Source organism: Acinonyx jubatus, chromosome D2 (genome assembly GCF_027475565.1).
Source record: "Acinonyx jubatus isolate Ajub_Pintada_27869175 chromosome D2, VMU_Ajub_asm_v1.0, whole genome shotgun sequence".
NCBI classification, from domain to species: domain Eukaryota; kingdom Metazoa; phylum Chordata; class Mammalia; order Carnivora; family Felidae; genus Acinonyx; species Acinonyx jubatus.
This window is the reverse complement of record NC_069393.1, coordinates 17,571,947-17,589,566: the sequence shown is the minus strand read 5'-3', so window position 1 is coordinate 17,589,566 and position 17,620 is coordinate 17,571,947. Positions and strand designations below refer to the sequence as shown.

The following is a 17,620-nucleotide window of genomic DNA, read 5'->3' as shown; positions in this document are numbered from 1 at the left end:
TTTCTTTACCTCTTTTTTTGCAAACTTGGTAGTTTTTATTTGGCTGCTGGACACTGTAAATTGTGTGATACTGGCAGCTGGACATTTTTGTTTCTATAAATATTACTTTGCTCTGGCCTGCCACTTACTTGGTGATGTGCTAGCAGTCCAGCGCTACCTGCTCCCTGCCGCGAAGGCACACCGGTCAGAGCTCTCTCAGCGCAGGGCCCGCGGCCGCTGAGGCTCCCATCCTGATGGGAGGAAACTGCCCCGGCTGTTTATTCCACGTTCCCTGAGCCAGTTCCGGGAGGGCCCGGGGGGCGGACCCCCACCTCCTGGGCGGCCCCCGGCACCCGCCCGAAGACCGCTGCGCCTCCGGGATATGTGTTCTTCCCGACTGAGGCCAAGCATCTGGGGAGGTAGACCCAGTGCTTTCCTTCACCCCAACATAGTTTAAGCCAACTGGATGCCGAGTGTCTCCCCAGAGCCCAAACTCAAACTTGGCCGTCGGTCTCCCGCTGGACTAAAACCAGCTCAACTACTCTGCCCGGCCCACACCACGCCCCCAGGCTCCAGCACCGCCTACGGGCAGCGCGCGCAGGCGCAGAGCGCCGGCGCGCCGGCCACGCCCAGCCAAGACCGCGCCGGCGCTAAACAGCCGTCACTCCAACGGCTCGTCGGCGTCTGCCAATCAGAGTGCACGCTGACCCTCGCTTCCCGCCCACTGGCGCGGTAGCCAATCGCCTGCCCCGGTGCTCACAGCGGCGAATTCAAAGCTCACTGAAGGCTGGAGGCGGAAGAGCGGGAGCTCGCCGTCGGCAGGATGGAGGTGGCGGAAGACGGGGTGCGGGGCCCCGCGCTAGAGTGAGTGTGTGCCGCCGGATGGCCGCCGGGGGCGGGCTGGGAGGACCTTGCGGGACCCCGCGTACTCCCGGCGTCCCTGGACCTCGCCGCGGGACGTGCAGGCAGGCACCCCCCTCTCCCTGCACGAACCCCGGCTGGGTCCCGGGGGCCGCTTCATCCCTGCGGACCCCGAGTCCCTGGACCTCGCCGCGGGACGTGTAGGCACCCCCCTCCCTGCACGCACCCCGGCTGGGTCCAGGGGGCCGCTCCATCCCTGCGGAGCCCCAGTCCCTGGACTTCGCCGCGGGGCGTGCAGGCAGGCATCTCCCCCCTCCCTGCATGCCACCCAGCTGGGTCCTGGAGGCCGCTCCATCCCTGAGGACCCCGCGTCCCCTAGCGGGTAACACCATCCAGGCATCAGATGTCTGGGAGGGTCTCTTAATTTTGGTCTGGCCTGTGTCAGCGCGCACTCTTCGGGAGACTGTTCTACCCGCACCCCTGCCTGCTGGTGAGGCGGCTCGCAGAGCCTAGAGCAGGCACCCAGCTCTCTGTCCGATCCCCGCCCCCAAGTGTCCCCTGCCCGAGACCCCCTCCTGCCCATCGGAGCGTTGCCCCTTTCCTTCCCTGTCCCGTATTCCCTGATGGCCTTCAGACCTTCCACCCAGTGGTTCCTCTTCCGTGAGACCTTTTCTGCCTAAGATCCTAGCCCCTTATCCTGACTCCCTCTGCTCTGCTTGTTTTTACTCTCCCTTCCATCCCCAGACAGCACTGCAGACCTTCCTGTAGATTCTGGTTAGGGCAAGACCCAGCGTTGTTACGCACCTGCGAATGCGTCTGTGCGCACAGGTCGGCCAGGACTAGCGCCCCAGGAGTGTCCAATTTTCCCCTTTTTCTTGCCCCGGCAGGGCCCTGGGCAAGCTGGCACACATCCTGGAGCCTACAGGCCTGCAAGAGGAGGCAGAGCTGCCGGCCCAGCTCCTGGCGGAGTTTGTGATGGTATGGGCAAGCCTGGGAGCTAGGGAAGCTCCGGGGTCCCCTCGTGGGGGTACTCGGCAGACGTCCCTCTTCTGCCGTCTCTCTGAACAGGACTCCCGGAAGAAAGACAAGCTGCTGTGCAGCCAGCTGCAGGTGGTAGACTTCCTGCAGAACTTCCTGGCTCGGGAGGACACTGCCCAGGGACCAGAGCCCTTGGCTTCTGAAGACGCCAGCCGTGAGCAGGAAGGGGGTTGGGGTGGAGGTGTGTCAGGTCAGCAATTTGGCTGATGGGAGGACGGAGGCCCCAGTGTGGCAGGCAGACAGGCAGGCCAGTCTCATCTTTGTTCTTGTCTTCGGTGGCTCCTTTCAGGGCAGAAGGCAATTGCTGCCAAGGAGCAGTGGAAAGAGCTGAAGGCCACCTACCAAGAGCATGTGGAGGCCATCACCAGGGCCCTGAGCCTGGCCTTGCCCAGGATGGAGGAGGCCCAGAGGAAGCGGGCGCAGCTCCAGGAAGCCCTTGAACAGCTCCAGGCCAAGGTGGGGCCAGGAGGAGGGAGAGGAGGGCAGGCACGCTGGGGTGGACCCCTGGCCACCTCCCCAATCCAACCAGAGAAACACTCTTCCTTCTTTGTTCCCCTTCTTTGCAGAAGCAAGCAGCCATGGAGAAGCTGAGAACAGCCCAGGAGCAGTGGCGGCTGCACCAGGTGGGTCCAGGCCCCTGGGGGAGTGTCCCTTCTGCACCCCTGCGCGGCACTGGCCATGTCCTCTGCCCTGGAAACCTCCATTCCCTTCTCCTCTGTGAGGCCTCCCCCCACGGGCCAGGTCCTCTTCCCACGTCCTCTACCCAGGAAAACCTTCACCCCCTTCTCTGTGAGCCCTCACTGCTCGGGCACCAGCAGGGAGTTAAATCGTAGCCTCGCCACTGACAGTGTTAGGACCTTGGGTGTCCCCTGACTTCCTGTGCTGTTTCTTTGTCTACTCCATAAGCCAGGTGGATGACGTCATCAGTATAGCAAGTGCTTAAAACAGTACTTGGCACATCACAGACTAACGTTTGTTTGTGTGCCCCCTTCCTCCAAACACTTTGCACTAGAATAGCTCGTTCTGACCCCTAGACCTCTCTAGGCCCCTGTTTCCCCTAAAGTGAGTAGAGTTCCTCTTTCCCTCTGTGGGTCTGCACCCCAAGTCGTGCCTAGGCTGGGGATTAAGAGCGTGGCTGAAGGACCTCCACACCTGCTGAGGCGTTTTGCTCTCACTCCGGTAGGAGAAGCGTCTGCAGCAGCTGGCGGAAGCTTCTGCGGAGGTGAGGCTGCGGCAGACGGGGGCCCAGCAGGAGCTCCGGCGTCTGCATCAGGAGCTTGGAGCCCTACGGCAGCAGGCAGGGCAGGAACGGGACAGGCTACAGAGGTGAGGCTGGGAGAGTGGGCTGCACACCCCCGTGTGGCCCAGTTTTCCTCCCTCACCAGCCACCTCTTCTCTGCAGGCACCAGACCTTCCTCCAGCTGCTGCACACCCTGCAGGGTCAGCTGCCGTTTCCCGAGGCAGAGACGGAGCCCCCACGGAAGCTGGACCCTGCTGAGGATGAGCCCCAGCAGCGGAACACCGGGGATGCCGTGGGGAGAGACGGGGCTGGGCCATCCGAGGTGAGTGAGAGGTGGGCCGGGCGCAGGGAGGTGGACAGAGGAGCTGGGAGCCAGGCCTGACCCATCACCCGCACCGTGTGTCCCCAAGGCTGACGGCCCACCACCTGCTGTGGACGCAGGCTCGCCGTGCCTCCCTGAGGGGCAGCGCCACGGGAAAGGTAGCTAGAGCTGCACGGTGTCCCTGGACTGCAGGTATGGAGGCAGGGGCGGCCTCAGTCCACCTCCTCTCTGTGTCTGAGCTGTTGTCCCTTGGGGGCTGGAAGTGGGAAGGAGCAAGGATTCATCTTGTGGCTGAAGCCTAGCACCTCGCTCTGTGCCCAGCCTGCCCTGGGCGAACCCCTGTCTGTCTGCTCACCATCCCCCGCCCCCATTCTTGTTGCGGGATGCTCGGGGCTCTGGAGTGCAGCCTGGTTTCTGACCGGGACCTGGGTGGGGTGGGCTCCCGAGCCTGGAGCTCTGTCCGTTCCCCCTTTTGTGTCCATGGTCACATGTCGGTGGGCAGAGCCACACGTGGAGCTAGCAGTACAGCAGGTGCCGGGACCAGTGTGGACAGAGAGCGAGTAGGTGGGGAGGGGCCTGGCTCGCAGCCCTGACGCTGCTTGTCCAAATCCACGGGAATCCAGCTCGCCGAGCGTATTCACTGGAGGAGGATGCTTCGTGCAAGGCGGTTGGATGTGGCGCAGTGACGGAAGTGGTGATGGCGTCCCTGCCTCAGGCTGGCCCCTTGCTGTGAGCCGGGGCCTGGCAGCCGCGGGTCTGGCTAGGCCGCGCACACCTGCCCGCACAGTGTGGTCCGCACAGAACAACCGGGATGAAGAGCAGCCCTGAGAGCAGAGAGAAGCCCTGTGTCTGCCTGAGCTCCTACTTCTGTCCGTATTTGTGTGTGTGTTTCCGTGTTCACTGTCTCCGTTGCTCTTGAGTGTGTGGCTGGTGTGGAGACACTGGGGGCACCGCTCTCTGGGGGACAGCGCGTCCCTGTCGGGAGTGTGAGGACTGCCGTGTGAGAGACACCAGCGACCACCCCAGCGGAAGACCCGTCGTCCATATGAGGACGGGACCTTCCTGAGTGAGCGGGACCCGGGACCCCAGCGGCTCTGGGAAGAGCCTCGGGGGCTGTGTTTTCAGACGCCTTCCGGCACGTGGAGATGGATGGAGGTCTTTGAGTCCTGCTCTTGGCTCTGCTTCTCTGAGGGCCCGAGTTCCCTAGTGTTCTTTCAGATGTGTTGGCCCCGTTGTTTCGGTGTGAGATAGGTCTGATCTCAGAGGTGTTTGAACACCCCCTCAGGGCTGAGTGAGGGGTCAGGATTGAGGACGCTTCTCAGTCTACCATGTGTGAGGGAGCAGGCTTCTAGCTCCCAGGTGCCCAGTCCCACCCACCCCTCTTCTTGCTGGGGGGGCTCCCTCCCCCACCTTCGGCCTTATCTCTGTGGCCTTGTGGGCCCTGGGATTTCTACACGGGAGAGCAGGCACATCGGCCCTGGGGAGGAGAGCTGCTAAGGGGCTCTGGGGTGTGGTTGGGATGCTGTGGGGTTGCCCGGTGCCTGCACGCTGGTGGCTGATGGAGCCTGCAGGGACAGGAAGACACAGTCCCCGGAGCCCCCCAGGCCGCTCCCAGTCCAGTCAGGGAAGAGCTGGGTGGACGAGCAGTGATCACACGAGCACACCTGAACTTCTGGCCAGCAGGCTTCCCTCCCGGAGTGGGGGCGGAGCCAGTGCGCGCCTCACGCCTAGGTCTCACACCTAGGGGAGGGAGGGCTGGTGTTGCACCGGCCAGTGTGGCTGCAGGACTGACCAGTTGGGGGACCGGGCTTTATTCGCCGAGATGAGCAGGGTCTCGGCTGTAGTGGTGCTCTGTGCTCCCGGTCCCCTACGGACCATCCTGGGACCCTGGTCTCATACATGCACTTGGGCCTGTGGGCCTGTGGGCCTGCTGCCTGCTGGGGACTTGCTCTCTTTTCCACCTGCTGGAGGGATGGAGGCCAGTCCCTGAACCGCTGGTCTGGACGCCATTGCGCTGTCCTAACCGAAGTCTCCATGGTAACTAACACGGAACATCGGCTCAGTCCAGCACCAGAGAAACTCTTCTAGTTAAGAATAGTGTTTTCCTTTTAAACATGATATTCTTCTGTGGCGAAACACTGCTTTGCTTTTTCTTTGCTAGCTTTAATTTCCCGCTTCCCAGCTACTGTTACGTGTTTCTAGGAATTTCTCTTTTCTCAAGCATATTGGTGTTCCATCATAGTATATTTTTTATTCTTTTAACGTGTGCACACTGTTGCAGGGTGGCCTAATGTGTATTCCTGATATTTTTGTGCCGTATCTGATGTTCCCTTTGATCTGTCTTCAGCTGTGCGTTCATTTTCACATATTTAAAGCTTCAGAATTGCCTTTTGTGACCAGCTCTTGTTTGTGTCTGCTCTGGTTCATTGGCCCGTAGGCCTGGCTTGGCCATTTCCTACCTTCTGTTTCTAGGTGGAGAAGATGTACTTGTTTTGTGAACTTTTAATTTTTATCAGATAATAAACTTGTGTATCTGGTTCTTTGTTTTCTCAAATAAAATGTAAGGCTACACTTCTTGTGGCTTTCTCTAAATATGTTCACATTCAGTTCATAGAATTTTCTATTTCCCATTATTTGATTCGTGAGTTTCTTATAAAAGTACTTTTGCAGTTTTCTCTGCATGGGAGGATAATCTTTCTAAGTCTACTCTAATTTGGTCAGAGAATGTCATCTATATAAGAAATCTTTGGAAGGTGGCGAGGGATGCGGGTAGAGCCAGGAATGTGGTCTCTTGTCTTTTCTATTTTTGTGCTTCGCAGGGGTTTGAAAGGACGTCTGTTTTGGAATTGTCCCCTGTGGTGGTTTCTATGTGCCTGTCACATTTTGCTTGTTATTTTTTCAGTTTTTGTCTCCCGGATACCAAATTTTTGTTTTCTGAATGTCACCTCCTGAGAGGTGTGTTCAGGTCTCCGAGTATGATCTCCTTATGACTCTGGTAGATTCTGCTTCCCCTGCCCTGCGCCTACTGTGTTAGGGCACAAGTTTACACGTGGGTCTTCCTCTGAGCCGGGCTGTACCACTGTTGACGGGCGAGTGTCTCTTAGCCTTGCGATCTGCCTGCGTCGGTACCAAGAAAACTGCAGCTCCCTGTGTACCTTTGCCTCATCCGCCTCTCTGACAGCCTTGTGAGTTTCAACTTCTCTTCATCCTTCTGTCGTGTTGTGTTTTTAGAGAGCGAGCGAACGAGAGCAGGGGAGAGGCAGAGAGAGAGAATCCCAAGCAGTCTCCGAGCTGTGAGCACAGAGCCTGATGTGGGCTCGATCCCATGAACTAGGAGATCATGATCTGAGGCCGAAATCACGAATCAGACGCTCAAACATCTGAGCTATCCAGGTGCCCCCACTTTTTATTTTTATTGCTTTTATACCACATTAAAGAATGATTTTTTAAAAGCCAGTTTCATAATTTTTCTATCTTTGGTTTTGTTTATTTTTTTATCATTTTGTTTTCATTCGTTTTATCTTTTTTCTTCTGAAGGTTGTCACTGGTTGTTACCCCAGTTTAGCTTTTGAGTTAATAACGTCTAAAGTTAAGTGTAAGAGTCTTCGATCTTGAACAAGAAAGGAAGCTTGGCACCACTGATGGGTCAGCACACTTGACTAGTAAGATGTTTCCGTCTGGTTCATTACTTCCAGCCTGTTCTCTCCTCACAAAGCGGACTGACTCTTCCCTACATTTTCTGGTCATGTTTACTCATTCACTTTGGTTTTCTGCCTGCCTGATTTTATATGTCAGAGCTTTCACATGGGGTGATTTCCCATCTGAAATACATGTGTCGGACTTTCTTTTAGTTATAGGGTCGGTAGGCTGTGCAACACTTCACTGTTTCTTACTGTGAAATGCTTTTATTCTGTTGTCATTCTGGAAAGAGGTTTTCATTGCGTAGAGAATGCTTAGGGCACAAGGGCTTTCGTTTAGAACGTGACACTCTAGCTTTCACTGTTGCTGATGGGAAGTCAGCTGGCCGCTTAAAGTTCTTCCTGTACATCCGGTTCGTTCGTTCGTTCGTTCGTTCATTCATTCATTCATTCGTTCATTCACAATGCTTGTGGTTTGTTGGGCTTTCTAAATCTGAAATTGCCACTCTTTTCCACAGTTTAGGAGTATTTTCAGTATCTTCTGTATAAGCTTCTTCCACACGAGTTAGACATCAATTAGATTTTCTAACTTTGTTCTTCATGTTATATAGACGTTCTTCCATATTTATAGTTACTTTTTTCTCTCTAGAATGCATTTTCTTTGTTTAAATCTAGTTTGTTAACTGTATGTTACTAACCTATTGGATAATCGTTAATTTCATTTTTTGTCATTAATTTTTAAGCAGCTCTGTTAGACACCAGTCTACGTTATTTGGAGTTTTTGTGTTATTCTGGCCTACAGTTTGAGCTGATCCTTTCTGACCCTCATACAACATGTTCCAGTCTTCCCCCGGCGTTGGAAGGGTGCGTAGTTTCCATCTTTGCGGGCCTGCCTAGGTCCTCACCTTCCTCATGTGCTCCTTGTTTCTTTGTGTGGTTTATGTAGTTTTACTACCAAGTGTCCATTTTTATTGAACTTCGCTGTTGCGAATACTTTGTGGCTGGTCACAGGGGGAGAGGGTGGGTGTGTTTTCTTTTAGTAGCTCGTGGACGTGCTAATGTTCCTTGTGTCTCTCCTACTTCTCATTCTTGCTGGTTGAAGACTCTTTTTCATTCATATTTCTCAAAGACTTTTTTCTATTTTCTCTTTCAAAAGCACAAGCTTTTGGCTGTATTTTAATACTGCTTTAATGTTCTTTCATTATCCTCCTTTCCAAGGTGCCACCCTACAATTCTTTACTGAATTCTATTTTTATGTGACTGTTTCCACCAGGAAGATAATTCTTGTCAACACTTGGATGGTTTCAGCAAAGTTAATCCCTTGCATTCTATCTTTACAATTTTAAAATTTGTAAAGCCGAGATTTCACTTTGGATATTCTACCCTACTGTGAAAAGAAAGCTATTCTAAAATAGAATAATATAAAATATGATATGTGTTAAATAATAACAAATTACATGATAATTAAAGAAAGCTATTCTGGCCATTCTGGTTAGTACACGCCATTCCTATCTTACAGAATTTATGCAACTTTTTGTATTGTAATTTTTATGGGTCTTCTTTGAGGCAATTATGCGTAAGTTTTAAAATACAGAGGATGAGGGGGCACCTGGGTGGCTTAGTTAAGCATGCGACTTCGGCCCAGGTCATGATCTTGTGGTCCGAGCCCCATGCTGGGCTCTGTGCTGATGGCTTAGAGCCTGGAGCCTGCTTTGGATTCTGTGTCCTCCCCTGTCTGTACCCTTCCCCCACTCGTGCTCTGTCTTCCTCTGTCTCTCAAAAAATAAATGTTAAAAGAAATAAATACAGAGGGTGAGGGGCGCCTGGGTGGCTCAGTCGGTTAAGCATCCGACTTCAGGTCATTTTCTCGCAGTTTGTGAGATCGAGCCCTGTGTGGGGCTTTGTGCTGACAGCTTAGAGCCTGGAGCCTACTTCAAGTTCTGTGTCTCTCCCTCTCACTCTGCCCTTCCCCTGCTCACACTCTGTCTCTGTCTCTCTCTCAAATAAACATTAAAAAAAATTTTTAATACAGAGGATGAAATAAATTAATTTCATTATTATTCCTAACCCAGTCTTTAAATGCCCCTTTTGCTACTTTGAGCATTGGGCTCTGAGGAATTTAGTGTTTGGGCCTTGATAAACTTTGCTTTTGAAATTTGGGATAACCTAGGCATTAGATCTCAGTCTCAGGAATCAATATCTTTTAGTTTGTTTTCAGGACTTATTAAACAGTTTTTTGAGGGCATGTACATTCTTTTATTTATGTTGTTAAATTGAATTTATATAACTGTTGACGTAGTTAGGAAAATCTTCACAGAGCTCTCAGTATACCAGATTAGGTGTTGGATGCCTGTTCCCATGTACGTATAACTTCTAAACTGTCAGATGGACTCCAGCAGACCCACCTACGTGGACATGCGTGATTTAGTTCATCGTGCATTTCTTCGTTGTCACGCCCTAGTGAGGAGTTGATAATTGCTTAAATGGATTGATTACTATACACCTAAAATAGCATTTCGAAATAGGAAAAAGAAGGAGTAAATCCAGAACTATAGGAGATTGTCGCGTATAAACATTATAAAAGAACTAAACCATAAAAAATCTATACGTGTATACGTAATCTGGTACGGAAGTGTTCTATTTACACATACTATAAAAAATCACAGGAGAAGCTAATGTGAGTTGGAGTAATCAAAGTGAGGTTTGTCTTAGGAAAGAATGAGTTTAAAATATCCTCATGATTCTCAGTGTTATGAAATTACATTGCAAAAACTTCAGGTCTGATCTTACAAACCAATCATAAACAGTGAGCATGTTTCATTAATTAAAATACTAGCTTAAAAAGGAGGTATATTAAATTCTCAAGTTTTTCATATAACTTAGCAGTGGACAAGAAGTCATGTTTTGCATGTCTTTGAGGGAAAACACTCCGGGCACAGAGGCCAGTCCACCATCTCCGTGTTTGTAAAGTCTGGATTACCTGGGCCAGATGTTCTAGAGTTAAAAGAGGGATTAAAGTAATCCATTTAGTGAAGTTTAACGTTATCTCTGGTTGTTTCACTTGGTCACCATGAAGTCAGGACTGTGTGGGAAAGACACGCAGATTTCGTGTTTAGACTGCTCTTGATGGTGACCCAAATGCTGATCCTTGTTCCGGTGTGCCTTTTTCAACACACGAAGGAGGGGTGTGTTCAGAGTACGTAATACTTGTCACATAAACACGTGGACACGGACACATCCACACCTAAAACAGGTGGAGAACACGTGGATCAGATGGGGGAAGTGGTTTCAGGCTCCTTTTCTCGGACACAGGTCCTGTCATTCACACTGGCTCTGATTCCTCTGTTCAGGAATATGCGTAACTTTTGTCCACAAATGAACTCACACCAGTGCCCTCGTAATTTAAAAGGACTTAAGAAATGCTCATTGCATTATATTCAGGGAAGATTTCTCAAAGAGCTGCCCGTTGAACTCAATTTCAAACAAATGCAATTATCCAGAGGCAGGTTTCATCATTTATTGAATGTCAGCTGTGTGCTCAACATAAGTTTTGAGAATTAAAAGAAAAAAAAAAAGGAAGATGATAAAGACAATCTGAGTTTACATTCGGAGACAGGAAGGAAAAACTAACTCTAACAAGCAGTACTGACTGTTCTCATGGAGTGAGGGCTGGCGTGTTCAGCAGCACCGGGATGGCCACGTCCTCAGTAAAGCACAGAAAGTGACACCAGTGACCTCAGGAGCACAAGAGGCCGGGCAGAGCCTGGATCACACTGTCAGGGAGGCCGTTACCCCGATGGCTGGGGGGAGGCCAAGCCTTTACCCAGGAGCCAAGGAAACCTGCTGAACAAGGTGTTTTCCACCTTTGGCAAAAAATCTCCAAGCCCCATTTAACCCATTGAAATAGAAAGTCTCAGGGAAGACCCGCCCCCAGGGAGGGCTTTGTGAATCCTGGCACATGCCCTTGTAGCAAGCGGTACCGCTGCCTTCACTGTGCGGAGGTGAACAGTCTCCCTGAGCATCCACTGCCTGCTCCTGCACGTGCCACAGTGGCAGCAAGCAGAGGGCTGAAATCCATTCAGGCGCCAGAATGGACCTCTGTTCTAGAATGCTGGTGCTTCACACTAAGTGCAGTAGTGATCACGATTACGAGCTCTCTATGTTCTACCCAGGAAGACCGTCACTAGAGCAGCTCAATGACGTAGTGCTCTCGGCTGGTGACAGTTACCGTCAGGACAAGTGCAGAACAACTAGACTGATGGATGGCCTCTCCCACAGCTCACTGTTGTTTGGCGTGTTACTGGAAGCTCATGACTCCGTGAGAATTTTGGAAAGTATCACAACGCAACATCACTCACTGTGCCTCGGGTGTAGGCTACTTATCAAGGTTTTAGGGACTTACAGTTGAAAACGGGAAAAATCCTCAGCCATAATTTAAAATGTTTGTGATAAAGAATGGTGAACTATTTCCCATCAATTAGCAAAATGACTGTGGTTTTTAAACACTACCCTGTGACTACCATAATAACTTTGGTGTTAATGATTACATTGAACAATATTCGGAGACTTCCGGAATGTAAAGATGAGAGGAGCTTTATGTTACCAGTCTTGTCACTGCTGGTGCCGGCGACAGGCTGTTCTTACTCTTTTGAGAAAGAAAAAGACAAATATTGTTTGATTAAAACAGAAGTGTGGTTGCTACCATAAGAAGAGATTTTCCATTTTCCCCCTTCCATCTATCTCTATCCCATCTCAGGGATTTTTAGTTTTCAGGATCCAATGAACTAATTAACTCTGTTAGGGTGGTGGTGGCAGTGGTCTAAAGAAGTAGGCAGTGAAAAACAATGTTACGTTTATAACAACAGAAAGAAAGGGCTAGTAGATATTCAGGTAATTCTAATAGTCATTATTGCATGTGGTGTATCTTTTATGTAGGCGAAACACTGAAACTATGGAGTTCCATGTGCCTCAAGGAAAACAATTTGTTTTATAGCTAAATAATGGAATTGGGTTTGCTTGTTTTCGACATCCTACAACAGTGTTACTGGTGTGAGTCACAGTGCCTGCAATTTAGCCTTGCCATTGTCCAGCTCGAACAGGGGATGGTCTGGCCAGTGGTGGTGAGATTTTCTTTACAAGGTTTACAATTTCTGGCAAATTTCTTGCCTTGTTTGTTCTTTTTCTGAAATGTGTGTGTGTGTGTGTGTGTGTGTGTGTACGCACGCACACACACGCAGTCCTATTCGTTCATTCCTTTATGTTTTGAGACTAAGTTGTTAATTACATGCAGATTCAGAATTGTACTAACTCCCTGGTAGTTGTGTTCTGTTAGTATTTATTGATCATGCACTTAACAAACATTTCAGAGTACCTATGTGTCAGTTACTCTTCCGTTTTTTAATAAAAATATATTTGACATAACGTTGTATACACTTAAGGTGTACAACATGTTAATTTGATGTGTTTATATACTGTAGTATGATTGCCATTGTTGTGTGAAGCTACCATAATTAGTACCTCTGTCACATTAATAACCATTCCTTTCAGTGGTTAGAATACTTAAGTTCTAGGCTCTTAGCAAGCTTGGTGATTATATAACAGTATTGTCTGGGTTCCTTTGTTCTGTGCATTAGATTTCTAGGGCTTATTTACTACCCGTTACAAGTCTGTCCCTTCAAACAGTGTCCATCCTGTTTTCCCTGCCCCTGTCCTTTGTAGTCATCATTCTGATCTGTTTTCACGAGTTCGGCATTTTTAGATTCCACGTGAGTGATCCCATACATTACCTGCCTTTGCCTGACATACCTCATTTAGCTTAACTGCTCAAGGTCCATCCACGTCTCAGATGGCAGATGTTCTTTAACATGACTGGATAATAGATAATGATAAGTGTAGGTACCTGGATATGTACGATATATATGGAGACTATTTTATATAACGTGTAACGTATCTGCTTCTTTATCCATTCATCCAACAATCAACATTTAGGTTATGCCCACATCTTGGCTATTGTGATGAATGCTGCAGTGAACAGGGGAGTGCAGATCTCTCTTTGACACCCCGTTTTCATTTCCTTTGGGTGTACACGCAGAGATGGAGCTGAACCAATATACATTCCCACCATCAGCAGAAAGGTTCCCTTTTCTCCACATCCTCACCACACTTGTTACCTCTTCTTGTGCAAGTTTAATTCTGAGCTCTGTATTCTGTTCTCTAGGTCTACGTGTCTATTTTTTATGCCAGTGGCATATTGTATTATTACTGTGGTTTGTAGTATAGTCAGGACGTGTGAGGTGTCTCCAGCTTTGTTCTTTCTCCAGTATTGCTTTAGCTATTCAGGGCCTTTTGTGGTTCCATACGAATTTTAGGATTTTTTTCTTTTTTCTTTTTAGTTTACTTGAAGCCATTGGAATTCTGATGGGGATTGTGTTGAATCTATAGATGGCTTTGGGTAGTATGGGCATTTCAACTATTAATTCTTTCAATCCACGTACAATATGTCTTTCCATTTGTTTGTGTATTCTTCAACTTCTTCCAGCAAGGTCTTGTATTTTTGAATGTACAGATTTTCACTTCCTTGATCAAATTTATTCCTAGGTATTTTATTGTTTTTGAAGCTATTGTGACTAGGATAGTTTTCTTTATTTCTTTTTTGGATGTTACATCATTAGCATATAGAGTTGCAACTGATTGTTGTATGTTGATTTTATATCCTGCAACTTTACTGAAGTTCCAACAGTTTTTTGGTAGAGTCTTTGGGATTTTGTATATACAAAATGAAATCATTCACAAATAATGACAGTTTTACTTTTTCTTTCCCAATTTGGATGCCTTTTATTTGTCTTGACTAAATGCTCTAGCTAGGACTTCATTACTGTATTGATTGAGTAACAGGGGTGAGAGTGGGCATCCTTGTCTTTTTCTTGATCTCAGAGGAAAAACTTTCGATTTTTCTCTATTGAGTGTAATGTTAGCTATGGGTTTGTTATACATGGCCTTTTATATGTCATGTTTCTTTGGTACCCAATCTGTTAAGAGTTTTATCATGAACGGATGGTGCATTTTGTCAAATGCCCTTTCATCATCTATTGTGGTTATTATGTGATTATTTAAATCTTTCATTCTGTTAATGTGCTGTATTACATTTATTGATTTGTATGTGTTTGAACCATCCTTGCATCCAGAGATAAATCCCACTTGGTCATGGTATATAATCATTTTTATGTTATTTAATGTGTTCTTGAATTTAGTTTGTCAATATTTTGTTGACAATGTTTGCATCTATATTCATCATGGATGTTAGTCTTTAATTTTCCTTTCTTGTAGTGTTCTCTTCTGACTTTGGTTACATGGTAATTTTGGCTTCGTAGAATCAATTTGGAGGTGTTCCCTGCTGTTTAGTTTTTTTGGAACAGTGTGAGAAGACTTGGTGTTAATTCTTCTTTAATTGTTTGGTAGGATTCACCAGTGAAATCACCTGGTTCTGGAGTTTTCTGTGTTAGGTTTTTGATTACTGATTCAATTACTTTACTACTAGTTATTGGTCTGTTCAGATTTTCTGTTTCTTCCTTATTCAGTCTTTGCATTCGCTGTGTTACTAGAAATTCATCCATTTCCTGTAGGTTATATTTGTTGGCATATAATTGTTTATAGTAGTCTCTTAAGATCCTGTGTATTTCTGTAGTGTCAGTTGATTTCTAATTTTATTGGAGTCTTCTCCCTTTTTTAGTTAGTCTAGCAAAAGGTTTGTCAATTTTATTTACCTTTTTGAAAAACCAGCTTTTAATTTCATTGATCCTTTCCGTTGTTTTTCTGGTCTCTATTTCACTGATTTCTACCGTGATCATTATTATCTCCTTTCTGCTAACTTTGGACGTAATTTGTTCTTTTTCTAGCTCCTTGAGGTGTAAAATTAGGTTTTTATTTGAGATCTAGTTCATAGATGCACATAACACTAAGCTTTCCTCTCAGAGCTGCTTTTGTAGCATCCCGTAAGATCTGATATATTTCCGTTTTCCTTGGTTTCAAGATAATTTTTTATTTCCCTTTTGAGGTTTCCTTTGACCCACTGGTTGTTCAGAAGTGTGTCGTTCAGTTTCCACTTATTTGTAGAGTTTCTGCCTTTTCTCTTGTTCATTCCTACTTCATACCATTGTGGTGAGAAAAAAAAAAAAACAACCTTGGTATGGTTTCAGTCTCCTTAAATTTGCTAAGATTTGTTTTGTGTCCTGTCACAATCTGTGGTCCACGTGCATTTGAGAAGAATGTGTATTCTGATGCTATTGGATGGAATGTTGTATCTGTGTCGGTTAAGTCATTTGCTATAAAGTGTGGTTCATTTCCAGTGTTTATTTTGTTGATTTTCTGTCTGGATCATCTATCCATAACTGACAGCAGAGTATTGACATTCACTACTATTTTTGTATTATTGTCTGTTTCTCCCTTCATATCTGTTAGCATTTGCTTACCGTACTTAGGTGTCCCAATGGTGGGTACCTATATGTTTATGATCATTTTATCTTCTTGATGTATTGACCCTCTTATCATCATATAGCAGCCTTCTCTGTCTCTTGTCACTGTTTTTGGCTTGAAGTCTGTCTTGGCTGATGTAAGTATGGCTGCCCTCGCCATAGTTTTGATTTCCACTTGCACAGAGTATCGTCTTCCATCTCTTCACTTTGAGCCTATTTGTGTGGAGAGCTGAAACGAGTCTCTTTTGGCGGCTTAGAGTTGGGTCTTACTATTTTTATCCGTTGAGTCACTCTGTGTCTTTTGACTGGATCATTCGGTCTCCTTACATTGGAGCGATTATTGATGTGTAAGGACTTGGAAATGCCATCTTACTGTTTTCCTTCTGGTTGTTTTCCATGGTAATGTGTTCAGTGCCCTCTTTTTCTAATGGTTTGTGAATCTAGATTGTTGCTTTGTGGTTACCTTGAGGTTTATGTAAAACATCTCAGATAAAAGTTCTTTGATGCTGAAAGCACCTTATCATCATTCCCCTGGAAAGGCTCCACCCTATTACTCCTCCTCTTTTATGTTTTTAATGTCACAGTTTACCTATTTTATGCTGTGAATTTATTGTACATTATTGAGTGTTTTTACTGTAGTTAAGTGGCCACGGTGCTTTTCCAATACAGAGTTAGTTTTCTAATTCTGGCTGTTTACTTCTCACCTACCCAACTGCAGTGCACTGTCCTGCTTTCTTGTCACCAATTAGCACCTTTGCATTTCAGCTTGAAGAACTCCTGTTAGCATTTCTTGCCAGTCAACTCTTGTGGTTGGCAACCTTCCTCAGCTTTTATTTATCTGGGGATGCCTTTATTTCTCCTTCGTATCTGAAGGGTGGTTTTGCCACGTAAAGTATATTTGGCTGGCCAGTTTTCTCTGTCAGCACTTTGAATGTGCCATTCCACTCTCTTCTGGCCCGCAGGGCTTCTGCTGAGAGCCTAACAGGGTTCTTTTTAAGGGTTACGTTCCCTGGCTGCCTTTAAGGTCCTTTATCATTGAGGGGTGCCTGGATAGCTCAATTTGTTAAGCATCTAACTTCGGCTCAGGTCGTGATCACAGGGTTTGTGGGTTTGAGCCCCTGCGTCAGGCTCTGTGCTGACAGTTCGGAGCCTGGAGCCTGTTTTGGATTCTGTGTCTCCCTCTTTCTCTGTCCCTCCCTGCCTTGTGCTCGCTCTCTCTCTCTCTCTCGCTCTCAAATATAAATAAACATTAAAAAATTATTAAAGAAAGATTCTTTATCATTGATTTTCGACAGTTTCATTGTAATGTGTCTTGGAGGTCTTTTCACATTGAGATAATAGGGTGTTCTAGTAGCTTTGTGAACCTGTGCCAATTTCTTCCCAGGTTTGGGAAGTTCCCAGCTATTATTTAAGTAGACTGTCCCCTTCTCCTCTTGTCCTTCTGGTATACCAGTCACTCTTCTATTTGCCCTTTTGACCTTTGTGATGGAAACTGATGGCTCTTGTAGGGTTTCTGCCCTACTTTACAATCGTTCGCCTCCTCATTGAGCTGCACTCTGTGACCTTGAGGTTACTTGTTCTTTCTTCTGTCTGGAGCGATGCTTCCTTCCTCCCCTCCTTTACTGAATTCTTCAGTTCCAGAATTTGCTTGGTTCTGCCTTATAATGTTACTCTCTTGTAAAGAAGTGCTCTGTTCATTAATTTTGTTCCTGAGTTCACTGAATTACTGTTCTGAGTTTTCTTGGAGCTTGTTGAATTTCTCCATGACTGCTGTTCTGAATTTGTTATCGGATTGCAGTTTTCCATACCATTGAGCTGTGCTGCTGGAGGATTACTGTCTTTCTGTGACACCACGTGTCTGGGATTGTTCATAGTGTTGGGAGACATGCACTTGTGCTTCAGCCTCTGAACTATCAAGTCACCTTCCTTAAGTAGGGTTTTCTGTTGACTGTGGATCTTGCAGTTCAACGGTTTGGCCATTAGGAACCTTGTTTCTTTGGGAAGGTGGCTCCGTAGCTGGAGCGTGGTTTCTCCTTTGACTCCTCTGGCAGACGCGTGCGCACAGGGAGCT

At 47.3% G+C, this 17,620-nt stretch overlaps 1 protein-coding gene across 4 annotated transcripts in view; it reads left to right on the top strand.

Moving 5' to 3' along the window:
• The first annotated feature begins 716 nt into the window (after positions 1-716).
• The window catches only part of ZWINT (ZW10 interacting kinetochore protein), a 35,665-nt gene continuing 18,761 nt past the window's right edge, over positions 717-17,620 (top strand). For 2 of the 4 annotated variants that reach the window (XM_027049839.2, XM_027049841.2), the window contains exons 1-8: positions 717-843; positions 1,728-1,818; positions 1,909-2,032; positions 2,168-2,334; positions 2,445-2,501; positions 3,062-3,204; positions 3,281-3,440; positions 3,529-3,632. In XM_027049839.2, the coding sequence (XP_026905640.2) occupies positions 803-843; positions 1,728-1,818; positions 1,909-2,032; positions 2,168-2,334; positions 2,445-2,501; positions 3,062-3,204; positions 3,281-3,440; positions 3,529-3,606 (861 nt within the window). In that variant the 5' untranslated portion in view covers positions 717-802 and the 3' untranslated portion in view covers positions 3,607-3,632. Of the gene's footprint in view, positions 844-1,727; positions 1,819-1,908; positions 2,033-2,167; positions 2,335-2,444; positions 2,502-3,061; positions 3,205-3,280; positions 3,441-3,528; positions 3,633-4,063; positions 5,167-6,671; positions 16,789-17,620 lie in introns of those variants that run through there. The other 2 variants (XM_027049844.2, XM_027049840.2) reach the window with 2 other exon arrangements.